The following is a 16,781-nucleotide window of genomic DNA, read 5'->3' as shown; positions in this document are numbered from 1 at the left end:
CTAGTACCCTTTGTACAGTCTTGTGTGGTCATGAAAAGTACTGTTTTCTCCAGATGATTTCTCTTTTATATGATTAAGCTGTTATATTAATTCTAATCCTAAACAGAAAATTTTCGGCTCTGAATTCTGAACCTTTAAATTTAATATTACAGCTGTTTAAGATTAAAATGGTTAACTTTATCAATGCTTTTTTTTTTTTAACCCTTTGCTAAATTATGCAATCTCAGATTTTTCAATTAAACAATCTCAGACTGTTTTCCACTAGAAAACTCAATATTTTGCCTTCCAAAAATAGAAAAAATTTGAGAGCACATTAAATCTACAAACTACATTTTGGTGTGCACAGAGTACGTTGATGCATCATGAATTGAATTGCCTCTACCAATGTGAATTCCACCCAACAATTTTATCATTGTATTTTAAAGCAGTTTAAATTGCAATTCTAAATCAGTTATTTGTTCTGATTTATTTTTTATCCTTTCAAAGATTTGGAGAAAAAGTCACGTATTGTTATGTATTATTCTCTTTCATATCCTGAAATAAAAATTAACTTAAATAATGAAATAAATTGTCTAGCATCTTTAGCTCTAAACTGTTATGCTGTACAGAATGCTCATAAAAATGCTAACTGCTTTGGTACACAATGAAAATGTACTGATGCATTAAACACCACCCCTTTTTTTTTCAGGGTAAGTATATTTATGAAAGAGGCTCAAAGAAAGGCAAACGAGTGCAGAGTAATATGGTAAGTTTTATTTATTTTTTTAAAATTTATTTTAACAATAATCTGTACATATTTTACTTCAGTGTGGTACAAAATATCTAGAAATTATCCTCAAATTTCTAAAATTTAAAAAATGCAATTTTTATAAATTGGACCATATTCCATATTTTCTGAATTACTTCTTAAAACCAAATATGCTTAAAGAGAGAGTAAAAACTTGCGATTTAAAACCCTTGAGAAGCTTCTGAGAATCCAATAATTGAAATTAAACCTCCAGCTACGTTGTTACTATACAAAAAGCTTCTCAATAGGGCACCTCCGTATCCAGGTGGACAGGAGCAGCAGTGCGTCGCACATGCTTCTTGATTAGACCAGGGTTTGAGCCCGTGACCACCAAATACGGAGGATGCAGAAAGGTTGGGGGAATGACCACCACATATCCCTGGAGCAATATGGCCTTAGTTGCTAATGCTCCTAAAAACCAAATAACAAACAAACAGCTTCTCAATAGTTTTGAGTTTCCAAGCGTGTTTTTTTTTTTTTTTTTTACAACTTACTGATGGGTACTATTAAAATTTCCCTATTCATCTGTGGTTAATAAAAGGTGCTAGTCTATGCTGTATAAAATATGTGGAATGCACAAAACAAAATGTTAGATGTATTGTACATTAAACTTATTTTCTTTGTGTGTGTAATGCAAAGCTAAATTTGATCTGATCAGATTTTAGTAAGATGCCAAAGAAGTAGATGTAAGGTTTAAGAAGACATATTTAAGATGTGCCATGTACAGTTCACGCTGCTTATTGTAATCCAGATAATGTTATCACTTAATAGAAAAGGCCTCCATAGCTGAGTGGTCAGGAGCGGGAGTGCAGTAGTACACTCTCTTTGAGTAGACCGGGGTTCAAGCCCCTGACTGCTGAATACGGTCGATCTGCCAACCCGCTCTGGACCAGCATGGTAGATTATGGTCCATTTCCCTAAGCATGAATTGTTGAGGAGGCTTCCATCCTGCAGTGGGTTGATAATGGCTGCACTTTACTTTATTTTACATAGAAAAAAACACCATTTATTGTAATCAGGCTTTGGTTTATTATTGCTTTTTTGCCTTAACGTGGCTTATGCATGTTCAGTGGAAGTGATTATGTAACATCCTGATTTGTTCTTGAACTCTAATGTGTGGCTACTGATTTTTCTTCATACAGTTTGTATAGCTGTTAATATCGTTACTCCATGAAAGAAAGTACTCTATCTGTACTCCTACCAATCTGGCTTTTTTACAGTAGAACAGTGGATTATTCATATTTTATTTCTTGGAGATTAAATGTTGTTGTTGTTGTTGTTATTTGGTTTTTAGGAGCATTAGCAACTAAGGGGGGGGTGATGACATTTGAAAAATGTGCCATTTTCAGCAGCCATTCAAAGTGAGTGACTTTTCCTAACAAAACAAAATATATATCAAACTGAAAGCAGTTTACTCTGCCAGTTGGTTGGTACAATGTTGTGCATCATTTTCTGAACAACCTGAAAGGATGTGGGATTCTTTAAAAAAAAGTCTAGCACTTAGTGTGAAAACCTGAACATAGTTCTTCAATCAGATATGCTACATATCCATTAATTGCAGTCATTACTCCTTGGCATTTTGAAGAAGTGTGATGTGTAGCTTTGTTAGACCAATGGTTGTTATATCTTCCATTCTCCTTTTCAGAGTTGATTACTATAGCAGACTAAATCAGAAGGATGATTCTTATTTAATCTGTGAGTCCATATCTGATTATATAGGTCAAAGTAACATTTGCATACATTCTAAGAATCCTTGTTTGTTGCCTCAGCAGTCAACATTGGCAAGATCTGCCAATGGTAGCAATGTTTCAAATGAATTGAAAGCTATGCTAGGGAAACAAGCTGAAATAATTTCAAGGAGTGGTGGTGTTGAGTTCACTATGGTATATATAATATATTTAGGAAGGATAGAAGAAAGTAATGGTGGAGGTTATGCTTGTTGTTGAGAGAAACATGACCTCACTGAGAGGTTGACTCTAAACTATCTACTTACATTTTTATATTTTAATACAGTTACATTATCATTGAATCTGTTTGACCTAAGACTAGTTTTATACAAACAGAATAAACTAAGCCTTAATCTGTACAAGTTATAAAAATTTGTTTGAAAGATGCATTATCAAATTTTAAAAATAGAAGATCTGTTATTATGTAATGTCAATCTGAAATATCATAATATTTTTGATTTGTTATGCAGGGAGCAAAAAATCATGGGGTTATTATGCCTGATGCTAACAAAGAACATACTTTGAATCAAGTAAGTACAGAAGTCAAAAATTAAGTAATTATAATACTTATTATAACAATTATAAACCAGTAATTATAACACTTGTTGGAATAAGTGTTATAATTACTGTCATACTTCTTAGAATTAATTTAGAGGAGGAAATTATTAAAACTATACCACAAAAGTATTGCATAACTTTTCATATTTGTCTTTAGCACATTATACGCTGAGTGGCCACTTTATTAGGTACAGCTGCCTAATAGCAAGTAGGTTCTCCTTCAGCACAGCATGAATTCTTCATGACATGAACTCAAGTGAGGTATTGAGAGCGATACTGGTTGATGTTGACTCAACTGCTATTACATATTGGATGGTTGTAGATCAGTACTCCAAAGACCTCATTTCACCTCACCCCACAGCTGCTCAATTGGATTGAATCTGGTGACTGGAGAGGCCACTGCAGTAGGCTGAATTCACTCTTCTGCTCTTGGAACCTGTTCTGCACACAATTCTAGATAATGTGACATGGCACGTTATCTTTTAGGAAGAACCTATTCGCAGATGGATACACTATAGCCACGAAGGGATGCATCTGGTCAGAAAGAATATTCGTATTTGAAAGCAATATTTTGATACTTGTGGCATCCAAATATTGCTGCATTGGTATCAGCAGTCCTATTGTGTTTGCATTTTTAACACTTGCCAGAGTACATTTAGGACTTGTGCTGGTCTTCCCACCAGCATGGTACAGCAAGAACTGTGATTCATCAGGCCCTGATAGGAGTGAAACCCATTTATCAGCTATGTTATGCCATCACTGAAAGGTATGATGAGCTACGCATCTGAAATGCCTCTTTGATTATTGCTGTCATAGTGGGTTATTTGACTGACTGTAGCCTTTCTTGTTACCTTGCACAATTCTTTGTCAACCTCCATTGACCTTTCACATCAACATGCAGCTTTCAGGATATTCATACCAGTGCATTTGTTGCTGACTACCATGCTAACTACCAAACTGCTTCCGTAGCCGAGTGGTCAAGAGCAGGAGTGCAGTAGCACACACTCTGAGTAGACTGGGGTTCAAGCCCTTGACTGCTAAATATGGTCGATCTGCCAACCCTCATTGGACCAGCGTGGCAGATTATGGTCCGTTTCCCTCGACGTGAATCATTGCGGAGGCTTCCATCCTGCATTGGATTGATAATGGCTGCAGTTCGGTTCACCATGCCATGTTCAACATCACTTAAATCTGTCATCTTACCCATTCTCATGCTGTTTTCACACAAAACAGTATTTTGTGAAGGTTTTCAATTATTCTTCATCCTAGCCTCAGAACATTACTAAAAATTGATTTCTGTCAGTTGCTTATTACCTAAATTAATCCTTAAACTTCAAACTTTGGTGCTTGGTAGCTTTTATAACATATGTTTTGGAAACAGTATTAATGTAAATAGTTTGGAAAATAATATTTTTAATACTCATAAAAATTCCTATTTTTACAAAAATTAATTTTTGTTCTTTTAAGTTAGTAGGTGCAGCTTTTGGTGCAGCAGGCCAAAGGTGTATGGCACTGTCTACTGCTGTATTTGTTGGAGAATCTCAGAAATGGATTCCAGATTTAATTGAAAGAGCAAAGAAGCTGAAAGTTAATGCTGGTTGGTTCTTGTTTTTTATGAAATAATTTTAAAATGAAAGCTTTTAGATATATATGAATATCTTTTGAAAATAATTAATAACTGAACCAAACTTAAAAACTGTTAATTTTGTCATTTTACAGTGAGCTCTCAATTTTACAATCATTATTTTATATTTATTTAATTAATTTTTTGTGATTTTGTTTTTATCAGTCTTGCAAATTCTGTAAGAATAAGTGTTAAATTTTCATGAAATATTTTTTTTTTCCCTTCATAGTTATTTCTATATTCTCAATCTTGCATTAATTTATAATATTTTATCAACATTAAAGTAAAAAAAATGATAAATCACTTTGATTTTCATTGTTATTCATCTACATGCACAGATTACAAAAGGTATTTTATCGAAAACTACCACAGTACTGTACTTTGCTTAAATTATTATAAAAACTTATTAACTTCATACAGTCTTGCCTTCAACCTTCATACCTTATTTTTTATATATGCATGCCAAATAGATTTTTCATAAAGTACTTTTAATGAATTTTAATATAACATGCTAATTTAAATATTCCTCTTTGCACTTAATGATTCATTAGTTCCAAAATTCTTTCAGAATTTTTCATAATTGCTTTGCAAAAGAAGTAAAATGATTATTCAAAAGGAAAAATTAATGCAGTTAAAAACATTAAGATACTACAAGCCCCTTGATAGCTTCCACAGAAATTTTATCAAACAATGATGAGAATATTAGCCCTGCTTTTTTTTTTTTTTTTTTTTTTTTTGTCCCAGTGCCAGAGCCCTTGTACAACCAATAAATTAGTAAGCCATACTCAGCTGTAAATGTTTATATTGAGGGAAACAATTGAAGAATGGTTTATTTTATTTTTGATGATTCTAACAAGAAGAGAAAATACTGCATCCAATATCAGGTCCTTGAGGCTTTCACAGACATTCTTTCAGGTATGTCAAGCTTGGCTTGCCACCTGAGAGTCAAACGCTGATGGAACTGATATTCAGGTGACAGTCAGGTCAAGTGGACCTAATTTCAGCGAAGTCCGATTGGTCTGTAACAGCCAAATGCTCTGCTTGCACCTTCACAATGGTGGGACTGTAGGTCCTGAAATATGGCACCTAGTATACTGGAGGTTTCCACCCAGGTGGAAACCAATGTAAACAGGGGACGAGGCATGGCACACATGCCACACTGAGGAATGCTGCCCCTGTTATCAGGCAATACTAGGTAATAGATGACTCTCATCAACCAGTGCAATACCACCACTTCTGCGTATTGGAGGCGTGAATTGGTGGAACTCATGGTTAATCTTCAGAGCAAAGCTCCAGAAAGCCATCCATCTCTTCCATCATGCATTATGATTAATATCTTTTGAAGTTATGACGGACATCATGGTGAGATCCAATCTTCCTTGCATTTCAAGGGTACAGCTCTAAAACAGTGTTCACAGGCCAGCCACTAGATAGTTCACCAGAACGAACTTATTGGTAGCTCTTTAGGAGGCCTCCGTATCAGCTAGTGCATAATCTCAATGCCTCTACTCTGCCAGATAGTAACTGGAGGGAGTCTAAAAAATGTGTATGCGAATAACATTGTCGAGACCACATTATGTAAAGAAGCTGGCTTGCTATATTCTTGCTGTGTGTATGCCATATCCAAAAATTATTACTTCATATAGTATGTCCTCTCCACCTTTTCTTACTGCCGAATACATCGTGAATTGTAACTCTAACTGAAGAAACTTATCTGCAAAAAGATTTAAACCCAAATACTTTCTCGTTCATTTCACAAGTAAACATGTTCTCAGTTCCAATCTCAGTGATGTTCATTTCCACTTAGTCTGCCAAACCCCATGTACTTTTTCTGACAGAATACAATTATCAATTGATTCCACCATCACTCGTCTCAGTTTTCTGAATAATTTGCTGTATGATTCCTTTCATTTCAAAGGTGGTACTCATGCCTTCCTCCATAACACAGCGGTGCCTCCGTAGCCAGGTGGGCAGGAGCAGCAGTGCATAGCACATGCTTCTTGATCAGACCGGGGTTCAAGCCCGTGACTACCAAATACGGAGAATGCGGAAAGGTCAGGGAATGACCACTGCATATCCCCAGAGCAATATGGCCTTAGTTACTATTGCTCCTAAAAACCAAATAACAACAACAGCCATAACACAGCCATTTCTAGTCTTGCCAAGCTTGCACCACTGTTCAGTGTTCCATGGTGCTTTTAACAGTTAAGTGTACCTACCTTAATTGCTAACATGGTGCCATTATTTGTCTGAGCTGAATTTTAAGTACTCTCTTTAACCTCATAGCTGATTATCCATATTTTTAAAAATGTTAGAAGTGGTATCAAGAAGTCTGGTAAAATAATAAATAGCACTCCAAGCTGATTTAGTTAGAAATATTTAAGGATTAATATCATGTACATAATTTTGTTTTTTATATGTTTTTGTAGGTCATATTCCAAATACTGATTTAGGACCTGTGATTTCACCTGAAGCTAAAAAGAGGATATCTGACCTTGTACAGAGTGGTATTAATGAAGGTGCCAGAATCATCCTTGATGGTCGGGACATTGTTGTTCCTGGATATGAGAAAGGAAACTTTGTTGGCCCAACTATCTTAACTGATGTTAAGGTTGGCATTATTTATTTGAAATAAACTAAAATTAAAACTGTATACACTGGAATTTAGTTTTACTTGTCTTATTTTGTATTTTGAAGTATTTTGCATTAAGCATGTTAACTCCCAACTTATATCCTTAACCTTTTTGATGCAAAGTTCGGCAGAAAATTTTTTTTATTGCATATGGTACAAAATTGAAGTTTAATTTATAACTGTCAAAAAACATATTACTTCACTTTGATGATTGTTCATGTACTCAAAAAAACTGCATACTTTAATACTAGCCAAATAGTGTCAGTTATATGCCAGAAAAAAGTTAAAATATTTGTTTACAGAGGTGAAGTCAGTGTTGATTTTAGTATAATTAGATTTTTCTGAATCAGGTGGCTTATCAAGGGAACTTAAATAATACTTTCAAGCAAAGTTTTTACAAGTTTTAAATAGTACTAAAGCAGTACTATTTAAACAAACAAGTTTTTTAAAAAGTAATAAATTATAGCATGAACTAGTGTCACCAGCTGCCAGTGCAATGATCTGAAGGGTGCAGACTCATCCATTTATTAAAATAAACTTTCTGTAGGTTTTATTTTTCTCATTTTTATTTGTAAGGGAGATAGTTCTTTTAGTAACTCGGCCATGAATGTTGAAATGTCTGGTCCCAGCTTTGAATCTGTGTTATGTGAAGCTAGCTTTACATAGTGAATTGAAGTAGGGAGAGGGGTTTTGTTTTTCATATCCTGCTCAGGCCTCTCACTCATACTTAAAATACAGCAATACCTCGCACAGTGCAGTTAATGCTTTGGAAAAAACGACTGCACTGACCTAATCATCACTAAACGGGGAGTAGTTTCAATGGGAAAAATAGTGATATGTGGGTATCATGAGGATTTTTTTATAGTAGAAATAATTATGCATGATTAGTTAGAAAAATAATAAATACAAATAGTAATGAGGTAGACTAAGAATGAAATTAATTGATAGACTTTATTTTGAAAAAAGGAAAATGACAATTTTATTTTGAAAAAATGAAAGCTAGAAAATTTTACTGATTAAAGAAAAAATCTATCTCTATCTAATCTAAGTTGCACCATTTTGTTTTTTTTTTTCTTTCTTTGTGGAGTTCTTGGTAACATTGAATGGCATTTTCTAATGCTCATTGGGCATTAATGCTACACTCTATGCGCGCCTCCGTAGCCAGGTGGGAAGGAGCGGCAGTGCGTAGCACATGCTTCTTGATTAGACCGGGGTTTGAGCCCGTCACCACCAAATATGGAGGATGCGGAAAGGTCAGGGAATGACCACCGCATATCCCCGGAGCAATATGGCCTTAGTTGCTAATGCCCCTAAAAACCAAATAACAACAACAGCTACACTCTACCTCTGGATCATGATTCATAATTAAGTCTGAAGCAGTTTCCACTGCCCTAAACATTTTTTCAAGTTCTTGTAAGGGAACTTCTTTTTCTTGCACTTTACTATCTCCTTCATTGCAATCTGGATTTTTTTCTGCTTCCTCATATGCCCTTTCTTGGCCTAAGTTAAGGAGAGTATCATTATCAAGAGCTTAAGAAAAATGTGTCAATGCACTCTCGAACATTTGCCATTTCCAAAGACACAAATCCAAGATTGTGTCCAATTTTGACGATATCTTTGGAAACATACTGATCTAGAATAAGCAAGTGATGCAAATTTTTGGAGATCCTAGAAAATTTAAGAAAAATGTCAGCCATATATGACCGCATTATCAATTGCAGTCACTGATTATAAACAGAATCATCAGTCACAGATTATAAACTGCACTATAGTGAATCCCGTACTGACTGAAGCTGCATTGTGCGAGGTATTACTGTATACGCTAAGATGCAAAAGTACAAATGCAACCACACTTTATTATTATTATTATTTATTTTTATGCATTTTTAAAAATTACTGAATAGCATTGCAGTAAACATCTGTGATTATACACTTGTATAGTAAAATATGTACTTATCTTTTAATTAAGAATTTTTAATAAATACTACATGAAAAATTTGTTTATACATGCTTAAAATTGTCTTCTGAGTTTCTCTGAGAAAATTACAGATATAATGATATAACCACTTCTTTATGGAAAATATAAATAAAAATCTCCAGACAACTTTGTGTCTTATTTTTTTGAATTTAGTGTATAAAAGGAAGAGAAAGTGCATATATTAATTAGATTTCTTGCAACTAATGCCAAAAAAAGTTTCAGTTGCTATTACAATTATCACATGGGATATTTACAACTAGAAAGATTGTGTTTACAGATGTAGAGCTAGACATTTTCATCTTTTGGCTAAATTTCAAAACCGTGCCCCTTTACAGAGAGAGAGAGAGAGAGATCTTACAAAAACCCTTAAGTAGCAATTTACTTCTTCAGTTGCTGCTTAATGGTTAAGTTTATTTATTATAGTAAGGGAATTATAATTTTCCTTCAGGAAATAATAAAAGCAGGAAAATGGTATTATTTTCATTAATACAACTTGTAATACTAGAGAACAGTAATTATCAGTGTTTTTCAAATAGCTGAACTTTGCATCTCTCCCTCATATTGTTTTTTATAAGGAAAGAAAGTTTGAGGTAATATATCTAAACATATTTAGCAAGATATTACTTTGATTTTTTTCTAGATTTAAGAATATTTTTAAATGATTTAATCCTTTTTTTTTTTTTTTTTCATAGCCAAGCATGAAATGTTACCAAGAAGAAATATTTGGTCCAGTATTATTAACTTTATGTGTAGACACAATGGATGATGCCATTTCTATTATCAATGCCAATCCATATGGAAATGGCACAGCTGTATTTACTACAAATGGTGCTACTGCACATAAGTTTACACAGGATATAGATGTTGGACAAGTAAGCTTCATTTTGTACTCCAGGAAACCGTGTGTGTGTGTGTGTGTGTGTGTGTGATCATTCTGATTATACAAGTTGATCTGTTATCCAGGTTTTTACATAATAGATTCTATTTTGTATATGTTGTTAACCTCCTATAGTGAATGTTCTTAAATATTCATGTTGACATGCCTTTTGGTAAGGGATAGCCTGCTGGTAGCTCACTAGTTGAATTGTGTGCCTGAAGGAATTTTGTCACATAAGCAGTAGCATATTACATTGCATCCATGGTTAAGTAGGTAAAAAAAGAGGTGGGGAAATAAAAAGCCCATTGTGCTGTTGATAATACTTTTTTATATTAAAATTTTAATACACTGCAAGTTCTACCACAGCTTTCACAGAATGATTTACATAATCCTCATTTTTCTATATGCATAGTGATTAGAAATTATATATACAGATTCAGAAACTTATTTAAATAAGCCATATTCAGTAGAGAAACATTTAACACAAATCCTTTACACAGTGCACCACAACATGATCAGAAAAAAAAACCACTCGGTTTATTCCTAAAATATTTTCAGATGTATTTTCTCAGATCACATGAGAAATTTCAACATTTCCAAAGTTTTAGAAAATTTAATATACTTAATTAAAATTTTTATAATAAAACTTCACTTATTTCAAGTGAAGCATCTTAATTCCTTATCCTAATGTGGAGTGAGGTGCTAATTTATTCTTAATTTCTACATATTCTTCTCATTAACACATTAATATATTTAGTTGAACGTTTCTTGTATATTAGTAACAGGACAAGTAATTGTGATATTTTTATGTCAGTATTATATTTTATTTCAATATTTTTTGTCAGTCTGCTTTAATTACTCCTCACAATCCTCTATTGGCAAAGAAGGAACAAGTCCAGACATTTCTTTACTGTTCATAACTACTATGACATAGGCTTCCACTAAGAGTGAATCATATATTCACTCTTAGTGGAATTGATCTGAACTTGTTCTCCAAATATCCATCTTTATTATGACTCATGAATCAAGGATGACTATAGACATGTCATTTTTTGTATATAATATTCTAGTTTTAGTAAGAAGCCATTCAAAAATGAAGATATGAGGTTTATTTGATAGTTAGAGATAACTGAAAACAATCAACACTTGTCATTTCAGATATTACAGAAATGCAATTTAGACCCTTCTGGTAATATACAGTGTTAGTTGCTGTCTTATAACGAATTTCAATAGCCCTTGTCCTTTTAGCTCATTGGCAGTAGTATGCCAGTCCTTATGATAGTACTCCTCTAGTTTGTATAGTTTTTGTTGTTCATCCTATCTGTACAAGTGTGTGTCCGCAGATCAGTTTGCTTATTATGTGGGCTGAAAAATCCAGAATAACTTGTCTCATTGGGGGGTTGATCCTATGGATCAACTAACTGCCACTCTGATTGATGAGGCTGAAGTCGTGAAGATTCTTCTTGTCCACAACCAGACCACTCCAAATGAGTAACAAGTGGTAAAACCCTGTACTATCATGGAGGGTAGTACAGGGAAACCACGGGTAACAGTAGATTTTTCTTAAATTTTGAGATTAAAATATTAATTTTCAAAGGCATTATTATATTATTAGTATTATCATTAATAAATAATTCAGCTTAATTCTTAACAAATCTAGTGGTATATCCAATTTTTTTTAGTCTTTAAATTCCTTGGCAGTTGATGTTAAGTCTGTCCTAAATATCTGAAATCTAACTGACCCTATATTAATATGACAAACTAAGTTATCTACATGCTGTCATCCATACAAGATTTTTTGGTTTCCTTTTAATTTTCGTTTCCTGACATTTATTTTTTATAAATTGTATCTGTATGTGATATATTCCTTTTAATTTTCATTACTGAAGCTTTATAAAACCTGTGCATTTTATATATACAATACAACCCCATGAATACATCATTCTGAAATCCTGAATTCTCAAAAATCTGGCACTTTTAAAATAAACTTATTTCTGCCATTTTAAATCATGCACAACCACAGGAAACTTTGCCATAACTTCTTAAAGTACAGTCAGTTCTGCTATAACGTGGTACACGTGTTCCTAAAAATCTCCATGTTATGGTATTTCACACATGGCTTATGGGAAAAATAGGGATAGCAGCAGAGTACTCAAAATAAATGTTCAGTCTGGTAAGTAAAACACTAAAAAAAAGTTAGAAACCCAATAAAATTGCTAACACAGATTTGAACATCTTAAATTTCTAATAAATAAATATATATTTCATATAGCACTTTACCTTGACAAGGTATGAAGTTTGTTTGATTGATATTTCTGTTCACTGACTTTTTTTTTTTTTTAAATTTAAAACAGTAAAAAAGATAAGTAATCAATAATGACGAACATGGGATGCACAAGTGAGACAAGTTTATTAAGCTTAAAAAATAAGAATGAAGAGAAGATTCTGAAAATTTGTTTTTTATACGATTGAAGATTTAATGGGAGGGGAAACACATTTCACCATAATAACGTAAATATTTCTATAGTATTATGTATTATAGTATTATAGCACTAGTTGGTGATCTGTGCATTTTACTACCTATTAAGGGAACCATGAACCATAGTTCCCTTAATAGGTAGTAAAATGCACAGATCACCAACTAGCCAGTGTTGTCAGGTTTATGAGGTTTTGCTATGCTTGTGATCTCTTCTCCACCCTTTCCATTATGTTGCTCTAGTTTATTGGTTTCTTCCACTTGTATCCTGTTGTTTGGAATACAGTGAGCTAAATATGTTCACCAAAATTAAAATCATAGTAGCAGTTTATAACTGAACTTTAAAAATTATATTTAACATTTATAAATAAAATCGGTTCAGCTCGAAAGTTTTCCTAAGTTCTAACTAAGCAAGGAAGGGCTTGTTGTTTGAAGATTGTGAAAAATTGCACATGGACTGGTCTAATTGTAGGCCAGTCTTGAATGAAACTTTAAAACATTAAAATAGAATACTATAAATAAAGCCAGTTAGAAATATTCCACAACCAGTTCAGATATCAGCCCATCCCTAATCATGAGTGATATTTTCTGTAAATTTCATATTACAGTGTGAGTATTTTAGCTAAGAATGTTGAAGTTGGGATGACCAAGTTCATACTTGAACAGTCTGTTAGATGAACTTACCATTTCTGTCTGAAGTTACAGTACTGTATCTCCAGATCTGGAAAGTGGGGGTGGATTAGGTGGTATATTGGGGAATGTGACTGAATTCACTTTTATGTTCCTCAAACTATTCATGAACAGATCTAGCATGATGAATAGCTGCATTATTATCTTGAAAGTGACCATCTCCTTTGGAGTTAAAAACTGCAGAGAGTATGCGATGCAGTTTTTAACTCCAACGTAAATATGCACCAATCTTTTATCATCCTGTCAGACGTATTGGTAGACCCAATCCACAGCTTGTCATGAGAATGTTCCCGTGCAATGATACAAACTCCTACAGCTTGTACAGTAAGAGCAACATATGATGTTTTCATCTTTTCTTGCTGTTTTCTCTATATTCCAAACCTGCCATCTGCACAAATGAGCATAAATTAGGATCCATCAGACCACAGTACCAACACAATACTGATTTTCAATCCTCTACTCCAATTAAGCCAATTCAAACACTTTTCGAGCAAGCATTTTTTTCTAATTTGTGGCTGAAATTTTTGGTCCATGAGTAGATGCTGCTGATCCCAGTCTTGGTTGAAAGTATTCCATAATTCCTCAACAATTCACTTGACAGTTCCATATATAAATTTCTGTAGTCTCCTCACCCCATGCTCTCCTGTAGCATTACCTTTTTACTACAGTTGCACTTTCTGGAAGTAGATGCAACGCCCATTTCCAAACCTTCATGTACATTCTGGATAGTGTAGCCTTGAACAGTCTTGTGATTTGTAGAATTCTTGCTATTATAGTCACAGTTTCTCATGAACTGAGTCCATTTCGGAGTTAGAGCAAACATTTTTCTCATCTCAGTATCAGGATTTGTTTGTGGATAAAAGTATTTAAGACAGTTTAGATAATTATATTATTTGGTTCCCTGATTTTAATACTGTGTTTCATTAATGCTGTGCCAGTGCAAATGAGGTTGGGTTCTTTTTTTTTTTTTTTTTTTTTTTAAGAGTGCAAGTTTAAAATAAAATAATTGTCTTAATGTAATGGATTATCTGTATTTTTTTGTTATTTCTAATTTCTCTTCCTTCTATTAGCCAGGAAGCTGAATTGGAAGTTGAATAGTGCATTTATAGTTCTCAAATGATCTTTAAATTGCATAATATATGAAATTACAAATAAAACTGAAAAACATACACAGCGCTATGTAACTTAAAAATTTGTTTAATGCAGTTGAGATATCTCCAACTATATATGCAGTTGGTCAGTGAAGAAAACTGAGCCTCTACAAGTTCAGTTAAAGCTGAAATATATTTGCAAGATAATAACTAATGCCATAACATAAATTAACTGTCATTTTCACCTAGTATCAAACATGCTTGGTGGAAATGACAGCTGTAGTTGGTTAGATAGGTAACACGTGTTGATTTGTATATCTGCATAAAAATAATAATGCTAAATAAAATATTTTTCTGAAAGTGTTTTCTTAATTATATTATTTTCACAATAGATTGGAGTCAATGTTCCAATTCCTGTCCCACTTCCAATGTTCTCATTCACTGGATCACGTGGATCTTTCCTTGGAGATGCAAACTTTTATGGAAAGAGTGTATGTTTTGAATTTATTTTGTTGAATGTTAAAATTTTTTATCAGCTTTTAAAATATTCTTTACACACATCCACTGCTTCTATTAAGTTTATATGCATTAGCAAATTTTTAAGCAATGTGAAATGTGTTTTCTAAATTTTTAGCATTACCATTAGTAGAGACATATGATGCAAGAAGGCAAGCTTATACAGCATCAGTCAAAAAAAACCTCATTTCACCCATCCATTCGCTCCAAATGTTTGTCTAGTTCTGCCTTGAATTTATTTAAGCTGTTACTTTTACAACAACAGATGGAAGTTTGTTCCAGCAATCAACCACACACTGGCTAAAGGCAAACTTCCACACATCAATTCTACAACTGTTTTTCCTCAGTTTGAATTTATGTCCCCTCAGGTGATTAATCTGGGCAAGAGGCAGAATCACAACAGCACTGAGCTTGCTCAAACCATTCAAGGCCTTATACACCTTGCAGGTACCTAGTCACCAGACACTGTAAGCAACCCTTTGTTCCATTCACTAATCTTGTTGCCCTTCTCTGTACTCATTCCAGCAGCTCTACATTCTTTCTAAAATGAGGCCTGACCATTGCCTTATACAAGGGGATAAGCACCTCTTTATCCCTGCTAGAAAAATTCCTGTATATCATTGACAAGACACCATGAGCTACTTTTGCAAACTGTCTACACTGCTCAGAAAACTTCATATCTGACTGCACAATTACCCCAGGTTCTTTTCATTCTCTACCACCTTGAGTGTAGTACCGCACAGTTGATACACTACTCTGCGGTTACTGCTACCCATGTGCAGTACCTTAAATTTGTTAATGTTTAAACTTCAGTTGCCTCCCCTCAGCCCATCCGCTCAAACTTCTTGTAGCATACTGTCATTAGTGTCATTAACAACCCTGCCGACCTTTGTATCATCTGCAAGCTTAGACATTAAGCCTCATATACCTTCATCAATATTATTAATAAATACATAAAACAACAATGGACCCAACACTGAACCTTGGTTTGTTTGTTTGTTATTTGGTTTTTAGGAGCATTAGCAACTAAAGCCATATTGCTCTGGGAATATGCGGTGGTCATTCCCTGACCTTTCCGCATCCTCCGTATTTGGTGGTGACGAGCTCGAACCCCAGTCTAATCAAGAAGCATGTGCTACACACTGCTGCTCCTTCCCACCTGGCTACGGAGGCACCATTGAACCCTAGAGGACTCCACATAAGTCCACAAAGAGCAGTGTCCATTAATTGCCATTCCCTGTCTTCTCTCACTCAACCATTCCTTTATCCATAGCAGCATTTTGCCCTTAATGCCATACAGCTCTCCAATGTGCACTGTAGTCTTCCATGTACAACAGTATCAGGAGCTTTCCTAAGATCCAAGTATATGATATCAAAATTATTTTTTTTTTGCATCCATTTCCTTTGTGACTACATTATAGTATCCAATCAAATTGGTCAGACAAGACCTCCCCTTAACAAACCCATGCTGTGTCCAAACTATAACTGAAGTGTTGTCTAGATGATCCTGTAGTGCTTCTTTAACTAGTGCCTTCATTAATTTCCTTGAACAGAAGTTAAACTAACAGGTCTATAATTACTTGTGTTGCCCTTTGATGCTTCTTTGTGAATTGAAGTCACATTTACACATATCCAGTCCATGAGTACCTCCCCTGAGTCCAAGGGTTTGCTAAGGGTTTGCTTTACTTCCTTTGCTGCCTCTTTTAATATAACTGGATAGATCCCATCCACCCCAGGTGCCTTTTTTATGTTTATCTTCAACAATTTCTCCTCCACTTTACTCTCAGTTATTACAAGATTCTCTAGCTTACTGACAGAGTTGAAT

The 16,781-nt window shown here is 34.1% G+C and overlaps 1 protein-coding gene across 1 annotated transcript in view; it reads left to right on the top strand.

Moving 5' to 3' along the window:
* The window catches only part of LOC150084946 (putative methylmalonate-semialdehyde/malonate-semialdehyde dehydrogenase [acylating], mitochondrial), an 82,198-nt gene that overhangs the window by 58,136 nt on the left and 7,281 nt on the right, over positions 1–16,781 (top strand). The window contains exons 9-14 of the mRNA XM_090375662.1: positions 689–745; positions 2,985–3,044; positions 4,540–4,669; positions 7,126–7,307; positions 9,999–10,178; positions 14,833–14,931. Of these exons, the coding sequence (XP_090231788.1) occupies positions 689–745; positions 2,985–3,044; positions 4,540–4,669; positions 7,126–7,307; positions 9,999–10,178; positions 14,833–14,931 (708 nt within the window). The remainder of the gene's footprint in view (positions 1–688; positions 746–2,984; positions 3,045–4,539; positions 4,670–7,125; positions 7,308–9,998; positions 10,179–14,832; positions 14,932–16,781) is intronic.

Source organism: Mastigoproctus giganteus, chromosome 6 (assembly GCF_048544385.1).
Source record: "Mastigoproctus giganteus isolate SK-2022 chromosome 6, ASM4854438v1, whole genome shotgun sequence".
NCBI lineage: Eukaryota > Metazoa > Arthropoda > Arachnida > Uropygi > Thelyphonidae > Mastigoproctus > Mastigoproctus giganteus.
This window is presented reverse-complemented; position numbering and strand designations above follow the sequence as displayed.